General features: G+C 42.0%; 1 protein-coding gene across 1 annotated transcript in view; it reads right to left on the bottom strand.

The window, feature by feature from the left end:
* Window positions 1–6,468: 6,468 nt before the first annotated feature.
* Window positions 6,469–15,829, bottom strand: part of LOC142666141 (transmembrane channel-like protein 8) — a 23,418-nt gene continuing 14,057 nt past the window's right edge. Inside the window, exons 14-15 of the mRNA XM_075846089.1 lie at window positions 11,883–11,961; window positions 6,469–8,756 (exon numbers count right to left, since the gene is read on the bottom strand). Of these exons, the coding sequence (XP_075702204.1) occupies window positions 8,658–8,756; window positions 11,883–11,961 (178 nt within the window). The 3' untranslated portion in view covers window positions 6,469–8,657. The remainder of the gene's footprint in view (window positions 8,757–11,882; window positions 11,962–15,829) is intronic.

Below are 15,829 nucleotides of genomic sequence, written 5' to 3'. Positions count from 1 at the left end.
CGGTTTCTATGTGTAAAGGGAGAAAAAAAAAAGAAAAACAACAAGTCCAGAAAAAATGTAGCATTGGAGTCCCCGTAAATGTATTATTATTGCTTACAATAACCCCTTAAGGACACAGCCAATTTTAGTTTTTTCTTTTCCAATTTTTTCCAAGGCCGTAACTTTTTTTTATTCAACATAGATGTGTGGGGGCTTTTTTGTGGGAGGAGTTTACTGCGTGATAAAAATTACATGTTCACTTTATTCTACCGGTGAGTACGATTACGGCGATACCAAATTTATATAGGATTTTTTGATGCTTTACTATTACAAAACAAAAACAATTTGTTGAGAAAAATATTAGTTTTGTGTCGCCTTTTTCTGAGACCCATAACATTTTTATTTTTCCGTCAATGGAGCGGTGGGAGGGTTTGTTTTTTATGGCGCGAGCGGTAGTTTTTTTTATTGGTAGCATTTTGGGGTACATACAAATTTTGTTTACTTTTTATACAATTTTTTTGTGACATCGTGAATGTTTTTTTTTTTGCTACAAGTAGCATAAAAATGATACTATGTGTATGTTCTCATGCCCTATTTACGGACGTAATTCAGGCATTTTACGCCTCGAATTTGACCCGAAAAAACGGCTCCACGCCGTCTGCAAACATCTGCCCATTGAATTCAATGCGTCTTACGGTGTTCTGTGCAGACGGCGCGTAAAAAGATGCCCGCCTCAAAGAAGTGCAGGACACTTCTTGGGACGTAATTGGAGCCATTTTTCATTGACTCCAATGAAAACCAACTCCAATTACGTCCGTAAAAGACGACGCGAAAAACGCGTGCACTTGTCAAAACGTCTGAAATTCAGGAGCTGTTTTCGCCTGAAAACAGCTCCGTAATTTCAGACATAATTGGCGTTGCCGTGTGAACATACCGTCAATTCACATCACGGATTTGGCCGGTGGCGATCGATACATCTTCTATGTATAGAGAATACATAGGAAATGTATCAGAAAACAGAACATTTTTATGAAAATGTTATTTGAAAAAAACTTTTCTAATCACCTAAAACATTTAATAAAAAAATAAAAAAAGCCTACAGAAAGGTGAACATAGCCTTGAAGTCTTAAAGGGGTTATCCGACCAAAACTACTTATCATCTATCCACAGGATAGGTGAAAGCGTTTGATCGCTGGGGATCCCATTGCTTTTAGCCCCGCTCATTCAGACAACCCGAGGGTCCCGAGTTCCCTGTACAAATGGAGAAGCAGGTCACGCATGTGCACTGCCGCTCCATTCATTCTCTATGGGACTGCTAGAGAGTGCTCATGCGTGACCTGCTGCTCCATTTATACAGGGGACATGGTTTTCTGGAAAGGCAGGGGTAACTACGGAGGGACCCCCAGCAATCAAACACTTATCACCTATCGACCGTGGCATCTGAGGGGTTTAAAAGCTGGCATAGGAGTTATGTGTCCAATCCTGGGCAACGCAGGCATGTGTCCACTGTATAAAACCGCCGGCTATGGTGCAAGCGCAGCTCCTGAGCCCACGCCATACGGTTAATGCGCACTGTTGCCGTCCACGTATGGCGGATGTCATAGTACTTACCATAGACCAAGGGTGGGCAATGAAGTCGCAAATGTCATGTGTGTATGAGGCCTTATTGACTTAGTCTTTTTTTTTTACACTTTTTCTTCTTTAGTGCCACCGTGCGTCTGCATAGGACCAGTATACACAAAACAATAGGGTATTTTGATTCAAGAGTTTTTTGCAAAGTTGCTTGATTTTTTTTAATTTGTTTTGTGGCTTCCAGATAATAGAGTACTGATCTCCTATCATCTGAAGAAAGTTGCAGATATAAAAAATTTGAGAAGAAAAATAGGTCATCCCGTTCCGCAGTGTCACCGCATTATAAATGCCACCTCAGGAACAATCTTTTACTACATGCCGAAGAAGACCTGTCTCATCGCCTGCGCAGCGATATAGATAGGGGCAGTAGGATCTACGCCCACAGTTGTCCAAGCTGAAAAGGATGGAGAGCGATGCCTTCCATTCCGACCTTAACTGCCTCAGGTAGGTGCACAAAACACAGGCACTAACACTACACCCAGAGGGAGCTCTAGTACCTCTCTGGCACTCAGTCCTGATGGGGACAGGAAAAACACTGGGATGGGAAAATTGCCTCTCTGTTCCCTCCATCCTTATACATGACCGGGAGAAATCTCAGGTGTAAATGATATAAAGTGCCATGAAGTTTGACATTTTAAAAATCCTTATGGGAACAAAAAAATTGTAGAAAAACAAAATCAATAAAAGTAAAAGCATACCTGTCTAGCTTTCATAAAGTTTATTTGCAATGAAAATTTATATTTTACACTTAACCCTTAACTTTTGCACTATCCCTAATGCTACAAGAGGAAATGAATGGCAAATTGTGAAAATATTCCTCAAAATATGAAAGACAAGTGCCTGAGAATTTTTCAAAAAGGGTTTCTCTGACAAAATAATAAATTTCCCATAAATAATTAACTAAAAATTACCAGTTTGTAGATATGGGATACTATATATCTAGTATAAGGTAAGGCTGAACTTATTATTGGGGGGCAGTGTTGGAATGTTCTAGATCAGGGTTTCTCAACTTCTCCAAGCCAAGTACCCCCTACTCAAATTAAAGGACATCCAAGTACCACCAAGGCTATGATCATACACTGTGCTGCACCTATTAAAAAGCACAGCATGAGGACAGTGCAAGTATCCCCTAAAGATATGGCATATCTATGGGGTACATGTACCAAAGATTGAGAACCTAGGTTCTAGATGTTGGTCACAGCACCGTTTGCGAGTATATACTGTATATTCTGCATGTATGGAAAAGCTTTGTTAGGTAACGTCATCCATTGGATTTCCGAGAAGAAATAAACTTTGATTACAAAATGGTCAACAAGTTTCCAATAGTCAAATCTATAACATGTGGAAAAGTCCCAAAACAAAAAGGACAGATTTACGTGTTTCAGGCTTGGAACGTCATTTGTTGGATGCCACTTCCACTTGGAAAAATAGCAAGAATTAATCAGTCACCCACTAGTTTGTGATTCCTGCCGATCAAGCATTTCTCAAAAATAGTCCCAAGTCCAAAATGGGGTAACGTTAGACCAGCAGTGATCTACAGTAGGTCACCCTCCAGACAAGTCTGGTTGTGTGTGGTTGGGGATTTAGACCAATTATCATCCTAGAGTTATAACTCCATTGCTTACTTCTCGAAGGGTTTTTATTAAAACCATTGCAAAGGAAAAGTAGCACACTTGCCCGTAGAAACTAGATTCCAGCTCTCATTTTTCAGAGGCTATTCAGAGAATGAAAGTCGAAACCTGAATGGTGTCTATTGGCTTACGATCCCGCTGCAGCGCTCTAGAAATCTATGAAAATCTCACAATCAGCGCGACGGGGAACCGGAATGTATATGAGCGAGTGTACTCACATACTGCACTGACTACACTGCTAAGAATTTTTGCTTCCCACATAACCCCTTTAATGCTATTTTGTTGCAGGGAATTTGGAGCTCTGAGTCATAAAAAAAACCCAGTATAAATATATACGAAAGAAATCAAAATCGACACAGAATTGTGGCCATTTCTAATTTGAAAAAAAAAAATGGCACCCAGAAGTGGACATTTACTTTAGAGTAACAAACCTAAAGCCTGCAGCATCTGTGTTGTGGTGATTTCATCGCAACACATAGTGACATTGTGGGATTCAAGTCACCATTCACACAAATACTCACACGTAACTGCCACTAGATGATATAGAAAAGTATTCCAGCTCACGTCTCCTGTGGTTCAATGCATGGACCCCGCTCAGGCACAGCGTGTGGTAATAGCAAACAAAGTATGGTCCAACGATCCGCTTCACAATATCTAGTGACTTTATTAAAGAAGCATTTCAAAATCCACCCTGCGAAGTTAGGTGACAATACAAGACGGCTTTGGCGTTTCGAACAGCAACAGCATTGGCTTTCAAAATGCTTAAGCGGTCTTCAGGGGCATAGCTGATGGCTCATGGGCCCTGGTGCAATAATTCAGCTTGGGCCCCCCTACCCCTCCCCAACACCACAAGACCCCTGCCGTGCCTATGGCCAGCCGCCTTGCCCAACAGTCCCCTCAGTATAATTCCCCACATAGCCGCCCCCACAGTACAGTATAATGCCCCCCATTAGCTGACCCGATACAGTATAATGCTCCCCGTAGCTGCCCCCATACAGTATAATGCTCCCATAGCTACCCCCCACAGTATAAATCTCCCATAGCTACCCCCCCACAGTATAATGCCCCCATACAGTATAATGCCCCCCATAGCAGACCCCATACAGTATAATGCCCCTCATAAATTCCCCCATACAGGATAATGCCCCCATACAGTATAATGCCCCTCATAGCTGCCCCCACAGAGTATAATGCCCCTCTTAGCTGCCCCCACACAGTATAATCCCCCCATAAAGTATAATGCCCCCATAGCAGCCCCATACAGTATAATGCCTCCATAGCTGCCACATAAAGTATAATGCCCTCATACACTATAATGCCCTCCATAGCAGACCCCATATGCTATAATGTCCCTCATAGCTACCCAACACAGTATAATGCCCCCATAGCAGCCCCATACAGTATAATGCCCCTCATAGCTGCCCCCACACAGTATAATGCCCTCCTTAGCTGCCCCACACAGTATAATGCCCCCATACAGTATAATGCCCCATAGCAGCCCCATACAGTATAATGCCCCCTTTAGCTGCCCCCACACAGTATAAAGCCCCCATAGCTGTCTCCCTACAGTGTAATGCCCCCATAGCTGCCACCATATCAGCCCCCCAGACAGTATAATGCCCCCATAGCATACCCCATATGGTATAATGTCCCTCATAGCTGCCCCATACAGTATAATGCCCCCATAGCTGCCACCGTATCAGCCCCCCAGACCGTATAATACCCCTCATAGATGCCACCATATCAGCCCCCCATACAGTATAAATACCCCTCATAGCTGCCACCATATTACCCCCCCCCCCTCCTTATACAGTATAATTCCTCCATATGTGCATAATACAAAAATAATAAAGTTACTTACCTATCCCCGTTCCCACGACTGGTGGAGGAGGAGATCCTTCTCCTTCTTTGCCCTGTGTTGAGTGACTCGGTGCAGACAGGCGCAATGACGTCACCAAATTGCGCCTGTCTGCGCCGAGACGCTAATAGCTCATGGCACAGTGAATGCTAGAGGAAGGAGCCGTCAGCTCCTTGCTCCAGGATTAAATCAACTGGATCTGCGTCCTGAGGACGCAAATACATTTGGAAGCAGGACCTCAGTGAGTGGTTCGCGACCCCCCGGAGGTGTTCACACGACCCCCCAGGGGGAGTGCGACCCACAGTTTCTAATGTATTGTGTCGTGCCGTTTGTGTTTGCAGTGGAGAGAGGAGAGGGGGGCCTGTAATTTAAAGCCCCCCTCTCCTTTCTCGATTGCAAACACAGACAGTACAATACAACAGACAGTACAACACAACAGACAGTACAATACAATACAACACACATACATTACAGGCCCCCTCAGCAGCTCACCTGCAGTCTTCCCTGCTCTTCCGCATCGGCTCTTCCACAGTGGCTGGAATGCCCCCTCACGTGACGTCACGGTCACATGGTACACTCAGTGTACCATGTGACTGTGACGTCTAAACAAACCATGCCCGTAACCAGGAAGTGCCGGCATCACGGCACATACAAAAGTTTGTATCAGCGCGCTGCGTGGCAACGGGGCGCCTGCGGGCTCCCCAGGCTTGGGGGCCCGGTTGCAACTACGACCGCTGCGACCCCTATAGCTACGCCACTGGCGGTCTTGTATTGTCACTTCACTTTGCCGGATGGATTTTATAATTCTTCTTTCATCCCTTCCCGAACGCCCAATGTCTTGAAGGCGGGCAGTGCAGGTTCAGGAACTACGGCGAGGTCTTTTGCCGTCGCTGTAGAAAAGGCTTCTGAGCGCTACAGTGAGCACTCATTCTATAAGCAGGAGCTGTTACTAACAGCCCCTGTACTTAGAGAAGCATAGTAAATACAGCTGGGATCAGAGGAAACTCAGACTCCAGCTGTTTCACCCTATGATCGATGCGCTCCGTGACAGCGTTATGATCAAAGGGAACTCCCGTCTTTGATCTCATCACCGGAAATCCAGAGACTCAATCGGAGACTGAGGGAACCCTCTGCAGTTAGCCCCGGGGACCAAGGACCCGTGGTATTGCTTTTCTGTAACCCGGCTGTTAGGGCACACTGTGTTTTGCCCTAACAGAAGCCTGTGTGACACAGTATAATGTATTATTATACGGGAGTATGTTAATACACTTGGTAAAAAATAAAGTATTAAAAAAGTGATCCTTTCATGGGATTTTAAAAAAAAAGGTAACAAAAAAAATGAATAATAAGGAAACGTCCACAAAGAAGTCATTATTTAGCAAAGAAAATATTTTATTGCCCATACTTTATATAAAAACAAGAAAACTACACAAATTAGATATCTACACGACCATAATAACCTGAAGAATTAATTCTTAAAGGTTATCTAGCAAGAAACGTGAACAGTATAAAAACCAAAAAAAAGCAGAAAATAACTTTTTTCTATGTTCATGCAGGAAAAAAAAAAAAAACGTCTCCGGCTTAAAACAAGGCCTCATATAGTCACGTCAATGAAAAAAAGTTATGACTGCTGAAACCAGAAAGAGTAGCAAAAACACACGGCGCCAATAACGGTACGGATCTTCAGGTAAGTTGTTTGGGGTATAAAGCCGTTATCCAATTATGAAAAATCCATAGAACCGCTGCAGCCAGGTACACAAAAACCGGAGACTAAACAAAGTCACCGCTGGAGGGGATTGTAGATGAGAGAAAAATAACTTTTTTTTGTGAAAAATTAAAAAAAAGTTGTGAACCATAGCGGCGCTGCTGGTAAGGAGGCTTAGAGAGATAACAAAGATAATTTAGCAAAAACAAAATAATTTAGCTGGTCATTAAGGGGTTAATTAAGTCCTTATGTTGTCAAGTGGATCGTGGGACCATACTTTGTTTACTATTTGAGATAGCCCAAATGTGGATAGACATGGTAATAATGATCTGGATCCACACAATGTCCCACTAACAAAACGGAATTTTTGGAAAGCAGAACAGGGAATGTCGTGATGAGATCAGCTCAGGATTCACCAGCTTCAGGCCGGTAACTTCAAGCCTTATTATATTAATAAATATCAAGAGGTCTAATAACTTTTTACATATTAGATTATATATTACATGGTAGTTCTCTTTTAACCCCTTCCCGCCATCTACCTATCTCGAGATTGGGGCCTCCTAAACCCAGCTCTACCTTTCTCGGTTCCCGCCACCACTTGTAATTTCCGACCATGTAATCAACAGCCTAGCGTAACTGCCATTCACTGCTATGGGAGTAAAAGGGGTTTTACCATGAGAGACATTTATGACTTATCCACAGGATATAATCCCCCAAAAAACAAACATGCTTTTTCTGAGGATATCCACAGGATATGTCATAAATGTCAGATAGATGCGGGTCCCACCTCTGGGACCCGCACCTATCTCCAGAACCGGGCCCCCTAAAACCCGTTCTAACTGTGTCTGATCTCGCTGACTCCCGGCCACTTCCTGGATATATGGTCGGGAGTTACGAAAATAGCGTAGTTAGCGGAGCGGGGTTTAGGGGGCCCCAATCTAGAGATAGGTGCAGGTCCCAGAGGTGGGACTCGCATCTGACATATAATGTCCCTGATGGGCAATCCCCTTTAGGATACGACCAGTTCTTCCTGCGGCCATTATTGTATATTTATACTTTGCCATATAGCCAAGGAAATGTCTTTTAAAAAATGCTTACATTTCTTTACTGCCGATTTAAAAAAAATAAAAAAATAAAAATAATAAGCATTTAATAGCGAAGGTTTTTTTGCTTCCTCTAGATCAATATTGCAAGAGAATAGGTTGAGCTATGTTGCAACCTATAAGGACTAATAGGCTGCTTGTGAAATAACACAAAAACATAATATACACGAGCGGCTGGGCATCTTTTTTCTTCTTGAACTTGAGCCTAACATCAGATCTTCTGCTCTTCTGGTAGATCAGTGTGACCAAGGGGATGTCCGAATATCTTTCTTGGAGAAATATTGCTGAAACAGGTCTCGAATCTGTATCCAACATCCAATCCAGTTTTTTCTTTTTAGCCATTACATGGAAACAGAATAGTTTCATTCAGATCAAAAGTGCAAATGTCAGACATCACCGCTAGGACAGCAGGAAACAATTATGGGGGACCACCTCTACCATTAAAACGAAACTCACAGGTGAGGGGTAGTTGTTATTTCTGTGTTACTACCAAAAATAGTTAAATAATATGGGCCATGGCAGCCAAGAAGCGCTAACCATAACATTTTCATTTCTTCAATCCTGATAGTAATAAGTGCAACGTGCAGCTGATTCCAAGTTTTTGCTATGGGTCACCCCGATTACTTGTTAAACCCCTGAGTTCAATATGAAAACCATGAAAATGTGTCTTCTACTACTGAGACGTAGTGACCAAGTCTGTTATTTTACCACAAATAAAGTACAAGGTTTTCCGACCACTCTTCAGAAAGTCACATTTGATGGGTATGAAACGAATGGTCAATCATAGGACTCTGAGTATCTTGTTCTTTTCTCAGCCTTCGTACCAGGAACTCTTTATCTTCTATTTGCTAAGATGAGAAAACGAGTTGGATACATGAACCATATTGACAATATTATATGTTCTTCCGACAAAGATGGATAGGCTGGCTAGAGAATGACATAAACCTTTAACCATTCTTCTTTCCTACATTCAAAATGCATGAGACACCTGGGCTGACCTCAAACATTTTGTTTATTTATTCGCTTAACCCATGATATCTCATAAAGACCCCTACCGTGTCTAAAAGGAAGGCGCAGAAGTGCTCAGCACCTTCGACTGAGGATTTTTAGTTAAAGGCTATGTAAACTTTTGCAGGTTTTTTTTTTCTTATTAAACAGGTTAGTCAGCGTGTATGGTGTAACTTTATAAATTGTTTTTAATAAAAAATTTTACTTTTTTTAGATACAGCTGCTCTGTATTCTCTATACACAGCAGCTGTATCATTCGCTATTACCTGAATCCGTCAGTCCCGTGGATCTGACGGGTTCAGTGTCAGCAGCTTCTGCTTGTCTCCGACACGCAGGATCCACCTGTAATCTATTACATCTAAGTTCAGAAGTTAGATGTGATTGATGACAAGTGGGTTCTGCGTGGACCTGCTGTCACTGAATCCGTCATTTCCTAGGTACAGCTGCTGTGTATTGAGAATACAGAATATAAAAGAAAGTATCCGGCACACCAATTTGAAAAAAAGGTAATTTTTTTTTTTTTCCTTTTTAATGCCAGTGTGCAACGTTTCGGTCAATACGACCTTCTTCAGGCACTGAGCCGTGCTGGGAATACTGCATAGACGAGCGCTTGTAGTAATAATAGCGGCTTGACATGGCGCCATGACAAAGCGGCAAGCCGCTATTACTACAGCAAGCGCTCGACTATGCAGTATTCCCAGCACGGCTCAGTGCCTGAAGAAGGTCGTATTGACCGAAACGTTGCACTCTACCACTGGCATTAAAAACACAAAAAAAATAAAATTACCTTTTTTTCAAATTGGTGTGCCGGATACTTTCTTTTATACTCATCATTTGAGTTGGGCCCCTACCCGTGCAAAACCACTTCCACCCATTATCTGGTGCTATCTGAACCTCCACACATATAGAGAATACAGAGCAGCTGTATCTAAAAAAGTAAAGAGAATTTTTAATAAAAACTATTTATAAAGTTACAACAAACACACACACACTTGTTTATTAGAAGAAGAAGAAAAGCCCTACATAGCCTTTAAGGCTGATCGGCCATCCTAATATGCTGCCCTAGGTAAGGGCAGCATATTACAGGGACAGGTCCTTTCTCCTATTAACCAAAATGGTGCCCCCATTGACTAATAGGAGTGATCAAAGAATACATGAGAAGAGGCCGGGGGTGGGGGGTTCTCTCCTCATGAATACACTGGACTTATAACTATTAATCAGGTGTATTCTTTGATCGCTCTTATTAGCCAAACGTCACAATATTTTTTTTTATGCTGTCTCGACTTATAGGAGAACGGACCTGTCCTTGCAATATGCAACCCTTTCCTACAGCAGCATATTGAGGGGACAGATTCACTTTAATACAAACGATTAACTTATAAAAAATATTAAAATAGTCGAAAATAATCGTGTTTTGTGATATTTTTTTGTCATTACACAATGCTGATTTCAAGAGCATTCAGTTTCAAAGCATTTTTTAATTTTGCAAGCGTGTTTAAAGCGCATTTTCTGAGGGTTTTTCGAAGCATCAATGGAAAAAATCAACTTGTTAAACACTCCAAGAAGAGATGTCACTTTTTTTTATGCAGCGTTTTTTTTTAAATTTGGCAGCGTAAAAATACGCCCCTGAACTACACAGCATATTTCCTATTGAAATCAATGATAAGCTGTTTGCAGGCGTATTTTCAAGCGTATTTCAACACATAATACAAGCACTTTATGCTCCGAAACATGCCTGAAAATATGTCGCGTGAACATAGCCTTAAAATTCTTAATTTTATTTCATTTTTTTAGTCCCATTATAGGACTTTTACTTTCAAACTTTTTTATTTTACTTTAATATTTCATGTTATATTTCTAGATGACATTACATTATTTCCTGTACAGAATAACTAAGCCATGCGCTAACAGGCATGAACACTGGACCGCCCAAGCTGCCTTAAAGGGACAACAGGATAGGTCATCAGTACATGTTCTGTGGAGGTCCAACACCTGGACCCCGCATCGTTAAGCCGCTCCAGCTGCCTGCGGACACTGGACGTCCATGCCGGAAGCAGATACCTCCGGTCATGGAATAGCGGCCATACTGCAAGCGAATAGAAGCAGAGCTGCAGTTCTGCAGCATGGCCACTAAGCAATGTATGGAGCCAACTGCTTCCAGCTCCGTACATTGCATAATGTGCCATAACATCCGATGCCCGCAGGCCACCGAAGCAGCTGATCGGTGCGGGGATCGGGTGTGGTTAGGTCATCGGTTGTCCGGTAGTGGACAACCCCTTTAACTAGGCAAACGGCTGTCAGTATAAACGTCAGCTCTGAAGATAATGAGGCAGATTTACTAATACTGTCTAAGATTTAGACAGCGCAAACGTAGCCAAGGCAGTCAGAAGACGCGGCAAATTTATCATAGTGTTGTACGCTGTATGATAAATTTGGCGCATCTAGCTAGACATTTTAGACGCTTTTCTCTTTCTTATACCACCCCTCGGATGGCTTAGTTTACGTCATCGGCGGTGCATTTTAAGCCATGAACCCTTTTCTGCTAGACCATGTCCCCTTTTCATGGAGGCCATGCTCATGGTCGCAAAAAAGTGTCTAAAAGGATCAATAAATGTGGTGCACGGCATGTGCCCCAGAATTCTGTCTCAATCTGAATAGTAAATCTGCCCCAGTGTTTTCTTCTCTATTCAAGTGTAAAGCTACTGTAAATTCAGAATTCTGCAGCCTTCCTGTTACCAGAGACGAGATGATAGATACACAGTCTGACATTGGAGTGAGCATGTTCACACCTGTCACACTTGCTGGAACATTTCTTTGAAAGCATTGCATGTTTTGACTGCCCTTTATTGCAATGATTTGTGTATTATACCTAAAAGAAGGAGTTTTGTTGGGTGCATGACAATATAAATATGATGGATAGACAACACATATTACTAGATCATATTTGAATCTAATCTCTTGCTTACATTAGACAAGTGGTCCTTCAGCTGCTCCACGTCAAGTTCATTCTGGCGGACACGGGAGACATAGCATGTGAGAACAAGACTTCACAAAGAAAAAAAAGAAAAAAGTATTTAAGATTTGGTCCAAGACTGAGCTACGTATCACCTCAATCTGTCAGATCCAGTTCACGACATGACCAGTTTAAGTAAGCCGGACACACTAGTTGCTGGACCCACAGAATGACACTGTCCTGTGGGACCGTTGAAAAGCCTGCAGAAACATGTGTGGTGATCTTGCTATGCAGACAACTCAGCTAGTCTTGTATTAAATTAAATATATTAGGCTATAAATGTAAATGAATGGATAGTACAAGCTACCATATGATATGACATATACACTATTCAGCCACAACCACCTAATATTGTGTAGGTTCCCCTCATGCCGCCAAAACAGCTCTGATGAGGCAGGGACTCCACAAAACCTCTAAAGGTGTCCTGGGGTATATGGCACTAAGACATTAGCAGCAGTTGATTTAGGCGTTATCTCACTACAGACATTTATGGCATGTCCACTGGATATGCCATAAATGTCTGATAGAGCCAGGTCCCACCTCTGGGACTGAAGCGTATCTCGAGAACGGGGTTCCCCGCCTGGTGTGGCGGCCGCTGGCCACTACATCTAAACGAAGACTCTGTTCACAGGTGGTCGGGCTTACGATACACAGCTATGTGCTGCTTTGTTTCCGCAACTCCCATAGAAGTGAACAGAAGTTAAGGAAACAGGATAGCACAGTGACCTACTCTGTCTCCGTAAGCCTGAGTCTCCGCCTAGATGCAGCGGCCGCCTCGTTCTCTGGTACCCTGTTCTCAAGATAGGTTTGGGTCCCAGAAGTGGGACCCACATCTATCAGACATTTATGGCATATGCTTTGGATTAGGGCGATAAGACATTTATATAGTTGTTTTTTTAAGCTTTACTACTATTTTTACAAAATAAAAACTATTTGTTAATAAAAAAAAATAGTTAAATAAAAAAAAATGTTTGTCGCCACATTCTGAGACCCATAACTTTTTTCTTTTTCCATTGATGGAGCTTTGTGAGAGCTTCTTTTTTTACAGAGTGAGCTGTAGTTTTTTTTATTGGTACCATTTGGGGGTGCATACGACTTTTTTTATCACCTTTTATTCAATTTTTTGGGGAGGCAATATGACCTATATATATATATATACACACACTACCGTTCAAAAGTTTGGGGTCACCCAGACAATTTTGTGTTTTCCATGAAAACTCACACTTATATTTATCAAATGAGTTGCAAAATGACTAGAAAATATAGTGAAGACATTGACAAGGTTAGAAATAATGATTTTTATTTGAAATAATAATTTTCTCCTTCAAACTTTGCTTTGGTCTTGGAATGCTCCATTTGCAGCAATTACAGCATTGCAGACCTTTGGCATTCTAGCTGTTAATTTGCTGAGGTAATCGGGAGAAATGTCACCCCATGCTTCCAGAAGCCCCTCCCACAAGTTGGATTGGCTTGATGGGCACTTCTTGCGTACCATACGGTCAAGCTGCTCCCACAACAGCTCTATGTGGTTGAGATCTGGAGACTGCGCTGGCCACTCCATTACAGATAGAATACCAGCTGCCTGCTTCTTCCCTAAATAGTTCTTGCATAATTTGGAGGTGTGCTTTATGTCATTGTCCTGTTGTAGGATGAAATTGGCTTCAATCAAGCGCTGTCCACAGGGTATGGCATGGCGTTGCAAAATGGAGTGATAGCCTTCCTTATTCAAAATCCCTTTTACCTTGTACAAATCTCCCACTTTACCAGCACCAAAGCAACCCCAGACCATCACATTACCTCCACCATGCTAGACAGATGGCGTCAGGCACTCTTCCAGCATCTTTTCAGTTGCTCTGCGTCTCACAAATGTTCTTCTGTGTGATCCAGACACCTCAAACTTCGATTCGTCTGTCCATAACACTTTTTTCCAATCTTCCTCTGTCCAATGTCTGTGTGCTTTTGCCCATATTAATCTTTTCCTTTTATTAGCCAGTCTCAGATATGGCTTTTTCTTTGCCACTCTGCCCTTAAGGCCAGCATCCCGGAGTCGCCTCTTCACTGTAGACGTTGACACTGGCGTTTTGCAGGTACTATTTAATGAAGCTGCCAGTTGAGGACCTGTGAGGCGTCTATTTCTCAAACTAGAGACTCTAATGTACTTGTCTTGTTGCTCAGTTGTGCAGCGGAGCCTCCCACTTCTCTTTCTACTCTGGTTAGAGCCTGTTTGTGCTGTCCTCTGAAGGGAGTAGTACACACCGTTGTAGGAAATCTTCAGTTTCTTGGCAATTTCTCGCATGGAATAGCCTTAATTTCTAAGAAGAAGAATAGACTGTCGAGTTTCACATGAAAGCTCTCTTTTTCTAGCCATTTGGAGAGTTAATCGAACCCACAAATGTAATGCTCCAGATTCTCAACTAGCTCAAAGGAAGGTCAGTTTTATAGCTCCTCTAAACAGCAAAACTGTTTACAGCGGTGCTAACATAATTGCACAAGGGTTTTCAAGTGTTTTCTAATCATCCATTAGCCTTCTAACACAGTTAGCAAACACAATGTACCATTAGAACACTGGAGTGATGGTTGCTGGAAATGGGCCTCTATACACCTATGTAGATATTGCATTAAAAACCAGACGTTTGCAGCTAGAATAGTCATTTAGCACATTAACAATGTATAGAGTGTATTTCTGATTAATTTAATGTTATCATCATTGAAAAAAAACGGTGCTTTTCTTTCAAAAATAAGGAAATTTCTAAGTGACCCTAAACTTTTGAATGGTAGTATATATATATATATATATACAGCAAACATAGAATGGTGACAGCACCCTGCGACACTAATGCCACCTAAACCACTAAATATAAATAAATATGCACTAAAGCTAAATCTACTTACAAAGTAATGTATTGTAATAATACATAATTTATAGTCACCTTGATGTGACATTGCCAAGCTCACACACACACACGCACACGCACACGCGCCCACACACATTTAGGATTTTACCCGCACGGTACATTTTGGGTAATGCTAACACCAGCGGTAGCCAATAATGAAACTGATAACTTTAACGTTAAATATCTCAGTGAAAAAAAAAACTATCTCAAAATCGTTTACAGCATAACTTTTGTATTGAAAAGAGCTTTCAAATGAGCCCCCACTCAACCCCCCATGCCATTTAAGATTTTGCTGACCCCGCCAACCTAACCGCCCCCAAGGGGATGGGCATGTTTTTTTTGGCGTTAACTGGTAGATTTTATGACCCCATTAAATCGCACCAAATTTCAACCCTCTACCTCGAGCCATTCTACACACACACACAATATATATATATATATATATATATATATATATATATATATATATATATTAAGGTTCCCACCTTACAGAGGTCACCTTGTCGTGGCAGGTGGGCTAACACTTTTTGATCAAAATGTGCACTAAGAACCTCCCTATTTGTAAGTAGATTTAGCTTTAGTGCATATTTATTTATATTTAGTGGTTTAGGTGGCATTAGTGTCGCAGGGTGCTGTCACCATTCTATGTCTGCTGTATTTCTGCAGTCACAGGTGTTCTTGCACCTGCATACATTGTGTATCATTTAGTTGGAATGTGCTGTTCAACTTTTTGTTGTGTTTATGTGATCCATATATGTGGGGTTAGTGACTGCCTCCACTTGTTGTTCTTGCACTCCTCCCATTCTGCCCTGGGTGATTTTAATCAGTTCAATGCTGGATCCTACCATCCCCAGGTATATATGTAGGCTTAGTCCCAGTTCTGGGTGTATGTGCAGCGTAGGTTCCCACCTTACAGAGGTCGCCTTGTCGTGGCAGGTGGGCTAACACTTTTTGATCAAAATGTGCACTAAGAACCTCCCTATTTGTAAGTAGATTTAGCTTTAGT

This window comes from Rhinoderma darwinii, chromosome 13 (genome assembly GCF_050947455.1).
Source record: "Rhinoderma darwinii isolate aRhiDar2 chromosome 13, aRhiDar2.hap1, whole genome shotgun sequence".
Taxonomy (NCBI): domain Eukaryota; kingdom Metazoa; phylum Chordata; class Amphibia; order Anura; family Rhinodermatidae; genus Rhinoderma; species Rhinoderma darwinii.
The sequence above is the reverse complement of the archived record's forward strand: the minus strand, read 5'-3'. Positions and strand labels throughout refer to the sequence as shown.